This window comes from Pongo pygmaeus, chromosome 1, assembly GCF_028885625.2.
Source record: "Pongo pygmaeus isolate AG05252 chromosome 1, NHGRI_mPonPyg2-v2.0_pri, whole genome shotgun sequence".
NCBI lineage: Eukaryota > Metazoa > Chordata > Mammalia > Primates > Hominidae > Pongo > Pongo pygmaeus.
The window spans coordinates 182705728-182718547 of NC_072373.2; the positions used below are offsets into that span (position 1 = coordinate 182705728).

General features: G+C 53.8%; 1 protein-coding gene across 3 annotated transcripts in view; it reads left to right on the forward strand.

Annotated features, from left to right (window-relative positions):
• TRABD2B (TraB domain containing 2B) overlaps nt 1-12553 on the forward strand; it is a 236931-nt gene extending 224378 nt beyond the window's left edge. The window contains exons 7-8 of one of the 3 annotated variants that reach the window (XR_010124701.1): nt 6960-7778; nt 11802-11920. Coding sequence is in view for 2 of the 3 variants with exons in the window: in XM_063656513.1 (XP_063512583.1) it covers nt 6960-7164 (205 nt within the window). In the remaining variant the exon portion in view is untranslated. Of the gene's footprint in view, nt 1-6959 lie in introns of all 3 variants that reach the window. The other 2 variants (XM_063656513.1, XM_063656520.1) reach the window with 2 other exon arrangements.
• The last annotated feature ends 267 nt before the right edge of the window (nt 12554-12820 follow it).

Sequence of the window (12820 nt, forward strand, 5' to 3'; positions counted from 1 at the left end):
ATGACTCCAAACGGCTTCCTTCTCACAACACATAACTCCAAAACACAGAGCCTGATTTCAGGAGAAGAAAACAGCTTTTCTTTGGCAAGAAGGGAGCCCCTTCTCTATCCCCACAGGTAAATTGCAGTTGGCTAACTTTATTCCATCTGGTTGGGTTGGAGAAGAAAGTTTCCACCACTGCCTGGCAGGCTGTTTGTTGAAATTTCTTGCCGCTTCTAGGGGAGCAGGCCCTGAGCTCCCTGAGAGGCCCAGGTGCAGGGCACAGCCTCCGTTGCTCCCAGGGGGACTCACTCCACCCTCCTGCAGTCCCCAGGTTTCCAGTTTTCTAAGAGAAGCAGATAAGAGCTCTCTGGGGGTGACCTGGGGCCCATTGATAGTCCTTCTAACAAAACCATTTTTGGGGAAGCTTTTACTCCCATTTCTCATTTTTCTTCTCCGAAACCCCATTGGAGCCATCCCCTCCTCCCCATCACTTCTCCCAGCTCATCTTGTACCTGTCATCCTGGCCCCGAGTGCCCTCCTGCATGGCTGCTCCTCGGCCTGGGGTCCTACAGTGCCCCCCACACTGCTGCTCAGCCCAGATGCAGGGCCTTCACCTTCTTTCCGCCTCAGCCATCACCCTGCTTCCTCGGGGTCTGCTGCCCCTGTCCTCACCAGGCTGTGTGCCACCCGAGGTGTCCCGTCCCACCTCCACACCTTCATCCTGCTCCTCTCTCTGCTTGGAGTGGGGTGCCAGTGGATATTTGTCAAACTTCCCCTGCTGTGCCAGATACCTGCCTCCATTCTGTCCCTTTTTCTGTCAAGAATTGTGGAAGGTAGACCTATTTTATACCAGAGGAAACAGACTCAGCAGGTTAGGTAACTTGCCTAAGGCCAGGCAGAGAGTCAGGCAGACCTGCCTGACTCTAAGGGTCACTGTCATCACCCAGCACCATGTGGTTGCCCTTCCCCCTCTCCCCAGCCCAGCTAAGCCCTCCCTTCCTCTACGCAGTGCCGGTGGGTGCCCCTGTCCTGACACAGTAGCACAGACTGCGAGTCCTCACTCGTGCTCCAGGCCGGGAGGCCGTGAGGATCAGATCTGGGTTGGGCTGGGAGTGAGTGTGAGAAGGAGGGAGTGAGCCAGGGACGAGCCTGGAGCGCCTGTCCCGGATGCCACCTGGAACAGGCTGGCCTCCCCTTTGCCCATCATTACCCGAGATGTAAACACACACTGAAGGAAGTTTAGAGAAGCAGTAGCCCATGGCAGGATGATTTATGGGGACCCATGGAAAGGGCAGACAAAGCGTGTGTCCACAGATGGCTGTACAGTGGCAGAATATTCTTGGGGAACCCCCACCTCTGAGAGCCAGGCTTGGGGGAAGGGCAGGGCTGTGACCAGGGTGCTCTAAAACAGGGTAGAGGTCATTTCTGTGCAGTGTGGGACCTGTAGCACTCCTTCAGTTTCTCCTTTTGTGCAGTTAGGGCCTTGATGGGTCTTTGGAGGTCATGCCAGCTCTTATTCTCCAAGTCCACAGCTGACATGGGAGAGGAAAGGGAGTTTCATAAATAAGGAGCAGAATGTCTGGGCCATCTAGATTGGAAGTCCTTGGGCAAGTCATGCTGGCCAGGTGTAGGGAAGAGACTACCTTCCCAGTGCCAGGCAGGGCCCAAAGCAGAGCACAGAGGTGGGTGACAAGACAGATGCAGAGCCTTGGTGGGTTCCACCATGCAGGAGAAGGGGGTGCAGGACACATGTGCCTCAGGGTCATTGCCCTCTGGGTCTCAGCTTCCCCTGAAGTTTGAGCAGATGGTTAGAGCTCTCAAAGAGGGGAAGAGACGCAGTGTCTCCCTCCTGCCCCCAGATTCTCCAGCTCCAGTTCCCCATAGCACAACCAGGCCTCCTTCTGGGATGGTTCGAGATGGGCAGAGTCTCCAGGTGAGGACAGGATCCCACCAGATTAGAGGCAGAAGATGACCCCATCAGATTAGAGGTAGAAGATGCCCCCACAAGAATGAGAAGCAGGATCATCCAATGAATAAAAACAGACAAATTCAGGCAGAATGGGGTTCAAATCCAGTCCCCCCTTTTACTTGCTTTGAGGCTTAGAGATTATGTGAGATGATGCTCGTAAGCTTTAAGCTGGCATCAGACCACCAGTAACACTCGGTAACAGTTGCAGTTCGTACTGACCCCTGTGACTTTCAGAGTCTCTGGTCTGAGATGAACAGCCCCCTACCCTAGCAGAAGGGGCCTTCGGCCTGAACCCTTAAATGAGGCATTGAGTGGGTGCTGTGAACTTCCCCCAGTTTAACAGGAACATGTTGGGCACATACTGCATTTAGTGCTAGTGAGGGACAGGAAGAGGAAAAGTCTCGTGTCATGGCCAGGGACAGATGGCTCCCAGTGTGGTGCCACTGAAGAGCCCCGGAGCCACAGTCCAGAGACCCTGCCTCAGCTCTCCTGAGTGATCTTGGTAAGTCCCGTTTCCTCTCTGGGCCCAGTTTCCCATCTGAGGGACAGACAGGCCCTTCCAGCTACGGTTTGCTATGAAGCTATTAGAAAACAAGCCTGTCTGCCCTGTGCCCAAGATGGAATTGATCAGTCATGGCCCAGTGAGGCTGAGCAAAGCGTGAAGGCATTCCCAGCACAGAAGATCATGTGGACAAAGGTGTGGAGGTGGGAGGAGCCCTAGATATCCCAAAGTCCTAGATATCCAGAGCTGCAGGCAAACCAGTTGCTTTGGATCTCTCATCCGACCTGCTTGGCCCAGGGAGGCTGAGGCCCAGACTGGAATCACAACAGGGTCTCCGCTAAGTGATCACAGTGAGATCTCTATCCCCAGGCAGAGGGCCTGTGACCCAGGCCCTGTGTGCCCCAAATCCGGTCTTCTCTGTGTCTCCTTGAAGCTCTCTAAGGAGGTCAGTCAGGACACAGCCCACCAGCCCCTTGTACTGGCAAGAAGGCCCGGGATGCCCGGAACCTAGACTGGGATGGCTCTCAGAGACCCTCTAGTGCCAAGATCCACCCCTGCTCCAGGGAGCCCCTTGGAGGTGCCTCATGGTCAGACAACTGACAGTGTCTCAGACACACACAGCCTTGCTTTCTGCCTTGGGCTTGTGATTTCTGCCTTGGGCTCCTACCTAAGGTCTCGCTCTGGCTTCTGCTGCTAGGAAACATTGTAGAGTCCATGGGTCAGTTCCTGTTCATTGTGTTGATGGGGAAACCGAGGTCTAGAGGATAGCACTTGCCCAAGGTCACACAGCAAGCCAGGAACGCACTACAGGCTAGAGCCAGGTTTCTGCCTTCTGCCCAAGCAGAGGGCCTCTTCCCCAATTTGGGGTCCCTGTTGACTCAGAGCCGACGTGGCCTCTTGGTGCCAGCCATCTGGGGAGCCTGGGAACACTTGCAGTGTTTGGTTTGGCTTTGAGGCCACTTTGCCATGAGACAGTTTCCCCCATTGTGAGCCTAGGAAGGGGTGGGGATCTGGACTGGGGGACTGAGCTTCGTGAGCAGAGTCAGGCTCAGGAGGTGGGCTGGGGGCATTTGGAGGGGCTTGTCCTCCACCCACCCCCCCCACCAGTCCTGCCCCATTTCTCTGGGACTCCTTCCAAGCAATAAAAAGCCTGCTCAGGCTCCAAGCGGGAGTTTTCATCTTTGGTTTTCAAAGTGTGAAAGAAAATGCCTTTAGGCGCCTTGTGAGACATAGTATTCATAACTCCTACTTGGTCTCGACTTCTGACGGTGGGGGCCCCAGCTCCAGGCACCTCAAGGGGCACACCAGCCTGCTGTCCTGAAGCCAGCCCACCAAACCAACAGTTCCTCAGGCTGAAAAGATGGGGCAGCAGCTAGGAGGACATTTTTATGGACTTCTTGTGTTTTGTATGTGGGTTTCTTTTTTTTATTTTTGTTTTTGTTTTCATTAGAAAAGAAAGGGAGGAAAGGGGCTGAGGTAATGATCCCTGCCCGGCACAGGCACTAATCCCCTCCAGGGGCTGAGGCCAGATGAGGCCTCAGTGTCCCTGCCTGGCAAGCCTCCGTCTGTGGGTTTGAGAGATCTCAGCCGGAAGCACCCACGCTTCGCTCATGGGCTCTCCATCAGGGGTTTGCTCATCTGTTCAGTCAGGGACAGCTCCTTGGCCTGTCTCAGGCTGGGGAGACACTGTCTCTTGCAAGAAATCTGAAGTCCTTCAAGCTCAGTTTCCACACCTTAGAAAGGGGAATAATAATAACATAACACATGTATAGCACCAAGCAATGTCTGCCAGCACACTGTAAGTGCTCTATAAATGGAAGGTGTTATTAGGAGAGACATAGACACAAAAATATTAATAATGATGCTAAAAATAGCCAACCTCCTCTAGCACTTCTTGTGTGCCAGGCACTGTTCAAAGCACGTTACATATAGAAACCCATGCAAACTACGTATAATAAATGGAGACCTACAACACAGAGAGGTCAATGAGAAATGTACAAGGTTTGGGGGAAGCCTTAACTGCCCCAAGTGGCATTGAGGGATGGAAGGCAGATCAAAGAAGGCCTCCAGGGGAAGGGCATTGAGTCTGGCCTTCAAAGGTGAGGCTTCAAAGGAAAATGGCAGCAAGACTGTAGGTGTGATGGAGAGGGTGGTATGTGTTGAGAGAATCATGAAAGGGGAGGGCAGTCAGGCCAGATCAGGCTGGCACGGGGTGGGAGACACAACGTGCTCGATTCTGCGGGTGTGTAAGGGACATTGGAAGCCACCTGGCCCTCCCCCTCGTTCCACACACACACATTCTACTCAGAAACGCCATCCCTGCATCCTCTGGGTGGAACAAGAGTTTGTTCCCTCCCCTCCTGATAGTTCCTTGGAGTCTCTCTAAAGACAGAAGATCATGGCACCTATCACACCAGGTTGAAAGGAACCTTATGCAACTGCGGGGGGTTCTGAAGGCCAGAGCATCACCAGAAGAGAGTAGAGGGAGAGAGGGATGGGGCAGTGAGTGAGGACCCCTCTCTTTAATGACATACATCAAGCCAGGACAGAGTGCCAGAGGCCGTTTGGACACCTGCTCCCAAGCCAAGAGCCCATGTGGATTCGGGATGTGCTTGGTGGCCCTGGGTTCCCTCCCCTGCCCACCCGGCCTAGCTGAGGCTGAGCCAGGGCTGTGTGAGAGGCGTCTGGCCAGGACGGTGGCCTGGATTGAGTTCTGGTGGTGATGATTACAGGCTCTCACCAATGTGATTATGGCCAGCTGTTAGGACCTCACGGCCCAGCCCGAGGAAATGCAGCCCGGAGTTACCCAGGGCAGCCTGTCCAGGGGGGGCAAGCAATGGGACGCGTGGCAGGAAGGCACACATGCTGCAGACCCCATGAAGCCTGCCCTGCCCTGTTTCTACAGCCTACCTTCTAGGCTGGCCAGCCCAAAGGGAAGGGCAAGCTTCTTGCCCACCCATCTGCTAGTGAGCACCTACTGTGTGCCCAGTTCAGATCCTGGCCCTGCTTTGTATCCTGGAGGAAAGCCACGTAACCCCTTTGTGCCTCAGTTTCTTCCTAAGTACAATGGGGACAACAGTCATCCCTGCCTCCCAGTGTTGTTGTGAGGTCCAAAGGTTAAGGAGTGGCCAGTGCTTCACACAGAGCCTGGTGCAGGGGCAGGGCTCTGTACGTTCTTTTCTCACCGTCCAGGAGTGCCCTCCCCATGCTCGAACTAAATTCACTCTGCCTTTCAGGCTGACTGTGGCCTCCCTGCTTCCGGGAGGCCCTCATGGCCTTCCCTTCATCTACCTGCTGCCCCCCGGTGCTCCCCTCTGGGTGACGGGGCTTGTGGGTTCCTCTGTCTGCATCTGCATCTCTGTCTGCCTCCTGCCTGCTCAGGGTTCCTCGAGGATAGGCATGGCCATTGCTTCTGGGCCCAGCCTGTTTCTCTATCCCAGAGCCTGTCCCTCTCGTCCGCAGGTCTCCTGTCAGACTGCTGACCTCTCTGCTAGGCCTCTGTAGTTGTGCACTCCCTCCTCAGTCCCTGTGTTAGCCTCTGTCTCTCTCTGCCTGTCCATTTCCTATGTGTCTCTTTCCTGGACCTGAGCCAGTAACCTGGCCCTGAGTACCCCCTGCCCCCGCCTCCAGCTTCCCAAGGCCACCGTGTGCTGGGCTCAGGTCAGCCTCCAGTTGGCTCCTGCCCTGACTCTCCTTCCATCTCTCTCTGTCACGTGGGCTTTCTTGAGCCAAGAATCTCACCTGTTATTTCCGAAACTAGGTTCTGTTTTTGTAAATTTGTGAAGGACTGCAACTCTCACTAAACATATCCTGCAGCTGTGCAAAGTAAGGCAGGCCCAGGGCTCCTGCCTCATGGCGTCCCACTCCCACTTTCCTCTGGGACCTGACCACCAGGTAGCCTCCCCAGCCACCACACAGCCTCTCTGAGCCTCAGTTTTCTCACTCATGGAAAGGGAGCAATGAGACCCATTTTGAAGGCTTGTTATGAGGACCAGAAATATTGCTTGTAAAGTGCTGAGCTCATGATGGATGCTCAACAGGCGGTAGTTATGATGATGGCAGGGAACGCGGTGGGGTTGCTTGTCTTGTTTTCTGCGTGTTTTGGTGGTCTGCAAGGGGAGAGCAGCCAGCAGGCAGGGCACCTGTGTACCTCGATGACTGACCACCCCATGGTACCCCAGATCTATCTCCCCAAAACACTATTCTTTCTGCCTAGGACCCATTCTCTCGAGTGGTGACATCTGAGTGGCTGAGAGGCGACAACCTGTGGCTGCCAGGGCCTGGCCCATCCCCTGGAGCCTGGCATAGGGGGTCCGTGTGGACTCTGGAGCTCAGCCAGGCTGATTGTGTGGCTCTGGGCTGCCCGGTTTGCCTGCTCAAGCTCCTTGTTCCCTTCTCCATTGTATGAGGCAAAATAGACCTCAAAAAATCAGATCTGAGCCCCAAGGCTTCTGCCCAGGACCAGGCTGCCGATGGTCACTCTGCCATGTGCTTCCTCCTTTCCAGCACCACCGCCTCGCCGCCCCCGCTGCCCCTGCAGCCCACCCACAGCTCGGGGACCGCCAAGCCCCTCTTCCAGCTCTCAGACCAGCTACAACAGCAGGACCCACCAGGGCCCGCCAGCAGCTCGGCACCCACCCTGGGCCTCCTCCCCGCCGTCGCCACCACCATCGCTGTCTGCTTCCTGCTGCATACCCTTGGGCCCTCCTGACCTCGGCCACCCCAAGTGGAGAAGCCAGAGAAATGACACAGGGGTCTTCGGCCACACCCCACTGCTCCTGCCACCACCTCCAGGGGTGCCCAACACATCGAGGGCAGTCCAGATGGGATTGGCTAGACACTCTAGAGCTTTACTCTACCCAAGTTACATCTTCTTTTTTGTAGAAGGATCTTAATTTCCCATAGTGCTATGGGGCTCTTTTGTAAAATACATGTCCATATTAAAAGAGAAAAATGTATTTATTCTACCGATAAAACTATTTTTATGTGGCCTATGTTATAACCCCCTAGCCCTAGTGCTGGCCCGGGAGGGGAACCCGGGACATCAGTGACCTCCTGTGGACTGTGGCTCTGGACTGGCTTGCTCTTGGATCACCGAAGCCTCCTGGGTCTGGGTTTGGCTTCTCTGACTGTGGGGCCCTCAGCAGGAGGGGCAGGCAGACAGGCTTAGCCTTTGTGAAGCTGGATTTGGGAGCCAGAGGTGTGAACGCTGGCCATCCTCCCCTCCGCTGGATGCACCTGCGGCCTGGGAAGACAATTTAGGAAAGAGAATGCTGCTATTTTGAAACCCCTGAGTGTCTATGAACTGGCCCTCCAGAGCTCTTGGTAAGTGTTTTCAACCAAAGTGCTGGGATGGGGTGGGAGGTGGGATACTGGTGCTGAGAAAAGCAGTCCCCACCCCACAGAACAGATGAATAAACTGAGATCCAGAGAGAACCAGGTGGGTAGCCCAAGGTCACATGGCAAGTGGGAGAGCAAGGACATAAATCCAGACCTCTCTGTTCTGGTGTCATGAATCCAGCTTGGGTTAAAGGAGAGGCTGTTGAAGTCCTGGCTAAATGGATTGAGCTGGGCCGAGGGACTGCAGTGGGCACAGGAGGGCAGTTTTAGAGACAGGGGCTTAGGCCTCACATGATGTTAATAGTAATGAGAGCTGCCATTTGTCCAAAGCCTGCAGCGTGGCAAGCACTTTGCACACTTGCTTCACTGATCCTTGCGCTAGTTCTGTGAGATGTGACTATCCCCATTTCACAGATGAGGAAACTGAGCCCCCCAAAGAGGTGAAGGGACTTGCTGAAGATCCCCCAGCCAGGATGTGGCCCCAGATCAGTGTGATGCAAAACAATTCCTGCCTCCTGCTCCCTGTTCTGCCGCGTTCTCTCTGCCAGGGAAGCTCCAAGGGAGGCAGATCTCACCCAAACTGGGGCCAGCACAAGCTTTCAGTCCACCAAGTAACCTTTTGGCCGGCTGGTTATGTTGACCCCTCTGGCCAAAGGGCTCTGGCAACTGCATGTGCCACGTGTCGCATATCCTGACTTGCCAGATCTTGGAGCCCATGAGAAGCTTTCCTGCCAAATCAAAGGCTGAGAGGTGGGCACAGCTGTGGGGCACCTGGGGAGGCACAGCAGCCAAGTGGGGAGGCAGGTGACAGGGACTCTGAGAGACTTTAGCCCCTTGGCTCCTCAAGGTGGTGGTTGAGGAGACAGAGGACCCAGGTGGGCTAACTCCCAGGCTGAAACCCCACGGGGCAGGTGCCTCAGTAATTACAGAGTTCTGGAACCTGACAGCAGAAAGGACCCTTCACTTGATGGATAATAGTAACAGTAGGAGGAATAATAAGGCCCACAGAGAGGAGATACTTCTCCAAGACTGCACAGCCGGGTGGGCCTGCTGACTCCCAGCCCAGTACACCCCAACTTTACAGCTTCGTGGGTTTCCCTGGCAGGCTTGATGGCAGCTAATTGGCCCCAGTGCCATCTTGCCCAGCTTGGCAGCTCTCTCCCTTCTGAGATGGCAAGTTCTGGGCAGCTCATGGGATGGTCAGGAGTCCCACGGGCATCTTGGCAGGCAGCTGAATTCTTTACAGCTCAGCCCTGATGGACGTGTTTGAGCTTGAGACCTGGCAGGAGACTGGAGCTCTGCCTTAGAGGGCCCAGCCAGCCCCGTGGGCACCATGCTCTAAACTGAACTTGACCTCAGTCCAGGCTGGAGTTGGTTTATCCTTGGCAAAAATGTGACTTCCTATTTCTGAGCGGGAAGGGGCTTAGCTGACTTATAAAGCAGGCTCAGAAGTTGGACATCAAACGGATCGTGCAGAGCACTATTTGGATGAGATAAGTGTAAAGGAATTAGAAGCACACAGGCCAGATTCCTCTCTGTTTGGGGCAGAGTATGGCATGAGATGTATTGAGATGGAGCTTGAGGTTAATTAAAGATGAAGCATTTGGGTAAACAGTCCAGACACCTGACCATGTGCCCAGATCTGTGCCAGGCACTGAGCCAAGAAGGTAAATTAATGCAGCGTGTAATTATTGAGTACACGCAATGCCAGACTCTGTAGTGGAGCTGAATCTAACCACTCTCCTTGGCCCAGAGGAACTCATTATCAAGATGGGACAAGCAGCACAATGCTAGGTTATGTCGTCCTGGCCCCTAACTTCAGGAAGATTCAGCCCTAGTCTTTCCCAGATCCCTCCTCTGGGCATATTAGGGGATCCTAAACTCTTCCTTACCCTAATTCAAGTGTTTAAAGAAAGATGGCTGGACTAACTGATGGAGTAGACATGTACCTACAGGAGAGCAAGAGCCAATGTGGTCAGACATCTGGTGCCAAAGTTTGCTGATCCCTGAGGACCACCAGCTGGCCAGGGTCTGAAATGAACTCAACTTGCTGACTTATGACCCAAAAGACTTGAGGCACATATGCAGGAATCTGCATGGCTGGGGCACTTGAAGTCTCTCATCCTGAGCCAGAGAACCACCATTCCATAAGCAGCCACCCACACCTTTGACACGATCTATCCACCACTTACTGACATTTCTTCCACAAATGTTCTTTGTGCCTAGCCTCATAAAATGCTCCTGTTCCTCTGAGATATTTGTGTGCACTTCTTAGACTTTTCTGTTGACTGTGAGGCAGGCAGGAAAGATGAAAGGCCTGAGACCCAGCAGGTGAAGTGATCTGCTTAAGGTCGGGCAGCATGTTAGTGTGGCCCTGGGTCCTCTACCTCTCACGAAAGCTGACTGTGTGATGAAGGGCTCTCTGGGGCATGTCAGAATGGCCATGTCTCCAGGTCTTCCTCCAGTGGTGGGTCTGATGCACTAGTAGCCAGATGAAGACAGGGAGAGCCCTGTCATCCACAGTGGAGGGAGAAGAATCAGGCTGCCAGGGAGCTGCAAAGGGCTGCTGAGGGCGCCTCCAGCCCTGAGAGTCAAAGATCTGGGATCTAGGAAGCATGGAACCTTGTGCTGGCTATGAACAAATTTGTCCTTGCATTGAAAGACCCTAAGCATATTTTCTTTGTGCTAAATACTGTGTTATCTACAACTTCCTGGCCTCGGCTAGACCTGGGCAAGCCTAGGTGCTCAGGCCCCTTGTCCCACTTGCCTAATCTCCAGCCCAGGGCTATTGTCACAGTGGATCCCAAATAGGAGGGAAAGTCCTTCTACCAAAAGGAAAGTCTATTGAAAATGCTGTGAAGGACAAGAGAAGTTCTCCAGGGAATTGCAGCTTTGATGGCATCCTGTGTGGCAGACAGCAGAATTGGGGCTGGTGATAGTTTTTCAGTGACTGTGAGATAAGAACCAAAGTCCTCAGCCTCACCCATGAAGGGTCCTCTAGACCCTTCATGACCCAACCCTGCTGACCAGCCACGTCTCTTATGTCTCTTACCCTGTGCCTGGCCAGCGTGATGTGCGGTCATCTCTAGAATAGACAGGATGTTTCACACATGCTGCTCCCTACCCCTGGAAACTCCCTTCTCTCCCCTGTAACTGCTCATCCATTGAGGATCAACACAGATAGCACCTCCTCCAGGAAGCCCCCTCTCATTCCTTTGTGCTTGCTTAGCATCTATCACAATACCCACTGCCCAGTGTTGTGACTGTCTAGTTGTGTATCTGCTCCTCTCTTGGACTGTGAGCAGCTTAATGTCAGGGGTCATGTAAATTTGTTTTTGTATCCTCATCTGACACAAAGGTGGTGCTCAACAGATGTGTAGAGAGAGAAAGAGGAAGAGAAGGAAGCAGAAAGAAGGGAAGGAAGAAAGGAATGAAGGCAGAAAAGAAGGACAGAGGCAGACCTTAGTTCCGCCAGTGGAATAATTTCCACCAAGCCAAAGCTGTCTGGGGATGGCCCGGAGCCCCCGAGGGTGGCAAGTTTCCCATCAGGAGAGGTGTTTGAGCAGGGGCAGTGTGCCTACTGGCTGAAGAAGTGGTAGGAGAGTTGACATCTTGGCAAGGGCCTGGTGTAGATGACATTGAGGGTCCCTCCTGGCTCTGCAATGATCAGGTTCTGTGAACATTGTTATTTTTCCAGAAATTCATCTGAGCAGCCAAAAAAAATCACCCCGCTGGCTGTCTAAACCAGTAAGGTTCGGGAATAAGTCCAGCCTCCCCACTCTACCCACAACCACCACCACCCCTCACAGCGCCCCCTTCAACGACCCAGCTGGGCTTGCCTGCTGCCCTTGGGTGGGGGAACTTCTGAAAGGTGGAGGAGGAGTGAACTGGAACCCAGGCCCGCAGCCCAGCCCAGAGCTCCTTCCCGCTCTGCCCCACTCCCTGACCCCAGGGGAGGAAAGAAAGGGTTCACGAGAACTGATTGACCCCCTACTTGGCTCTTTCCAGGGAGCATCGGCTATCCTCACCCTTTCTCCAGGTAGGAGCTGGGCTCTTCCTTTCCGGAGATACTCTGGATACTCCTTCACTTTGCTGGATGACCTTGGGCAAGTTCCTGTCCCTCTCTGAGCCTTCACTTCCTCATCTGTCAAATGAAGACTTTGTTTCCTGCCTGGGCGGTTCTAGGGCTGGAGGGCAGGGGTGACATGGACAATCTTGGGCCTCCATGGAGATGAGGTGCTTGGCTTTCTTCCCAGGACCCACAGGCTGCCATGGGATTGAAAGCATGTGGAGGTGGGAAAGGTGACAGAGTGGCATGCCTCGAAGGCCCCCTTCATCCCAGTCCTGCTGTGGGGAAAGTGGGCTTTGAACAGGATCCAAGTCTAAGATGTTTCCGGTGAGCTGCCAGGGACAAAGGGCTCTCAAACATCTTGGGTCCCCAGTGGCTGGGGTGGGCAGGGGCTGATTCAGCCAAAGGAGGCTCTAGCCCAGAACAGAGGAAGCCGGAGCCCCTGCGCCATTCCTGAGCCTCACAGAGCTTGTCCCCAAGTTGATTCACTGTGCAACACAGGCTTCAGATTCATGTATTTGAAAGGTATTCATGATGTTGTTCTCTTATCACCTCTGCCCCTCACCTCTGTGAATTATCATGAAGAGTCCTTTAAGAGTATAATAGAAGACAAAGAAAGATGCTATTAATGTTATTTTGCCAAAAATATTTTTGTAGCATAATATATTAATAAAAGATATTATGAATCCAATGGCTTAGTGTTTCTGTGTGACAGCTCCCCTCTTCCTGCCAGGGAACGTTCAGGAAAATTGCCTTTGCTGTGAGGGCCGAGGCCTGCAGTGGAGCAGAGGAGTTGGAATGAGCCCGGTTTTCATGCACAGAATCGGGCAGACTTTGGGAGGGTGGTTTCAGCAGGAGCCCAGTGGCTTGAGAGGCCTCATGCCAAATGAGGTCCAGATACCCTCTCCCCAGCCAGATTGAGCTGCCCAACAATGTGGAGAAGGAGCTGCTCGGGGAC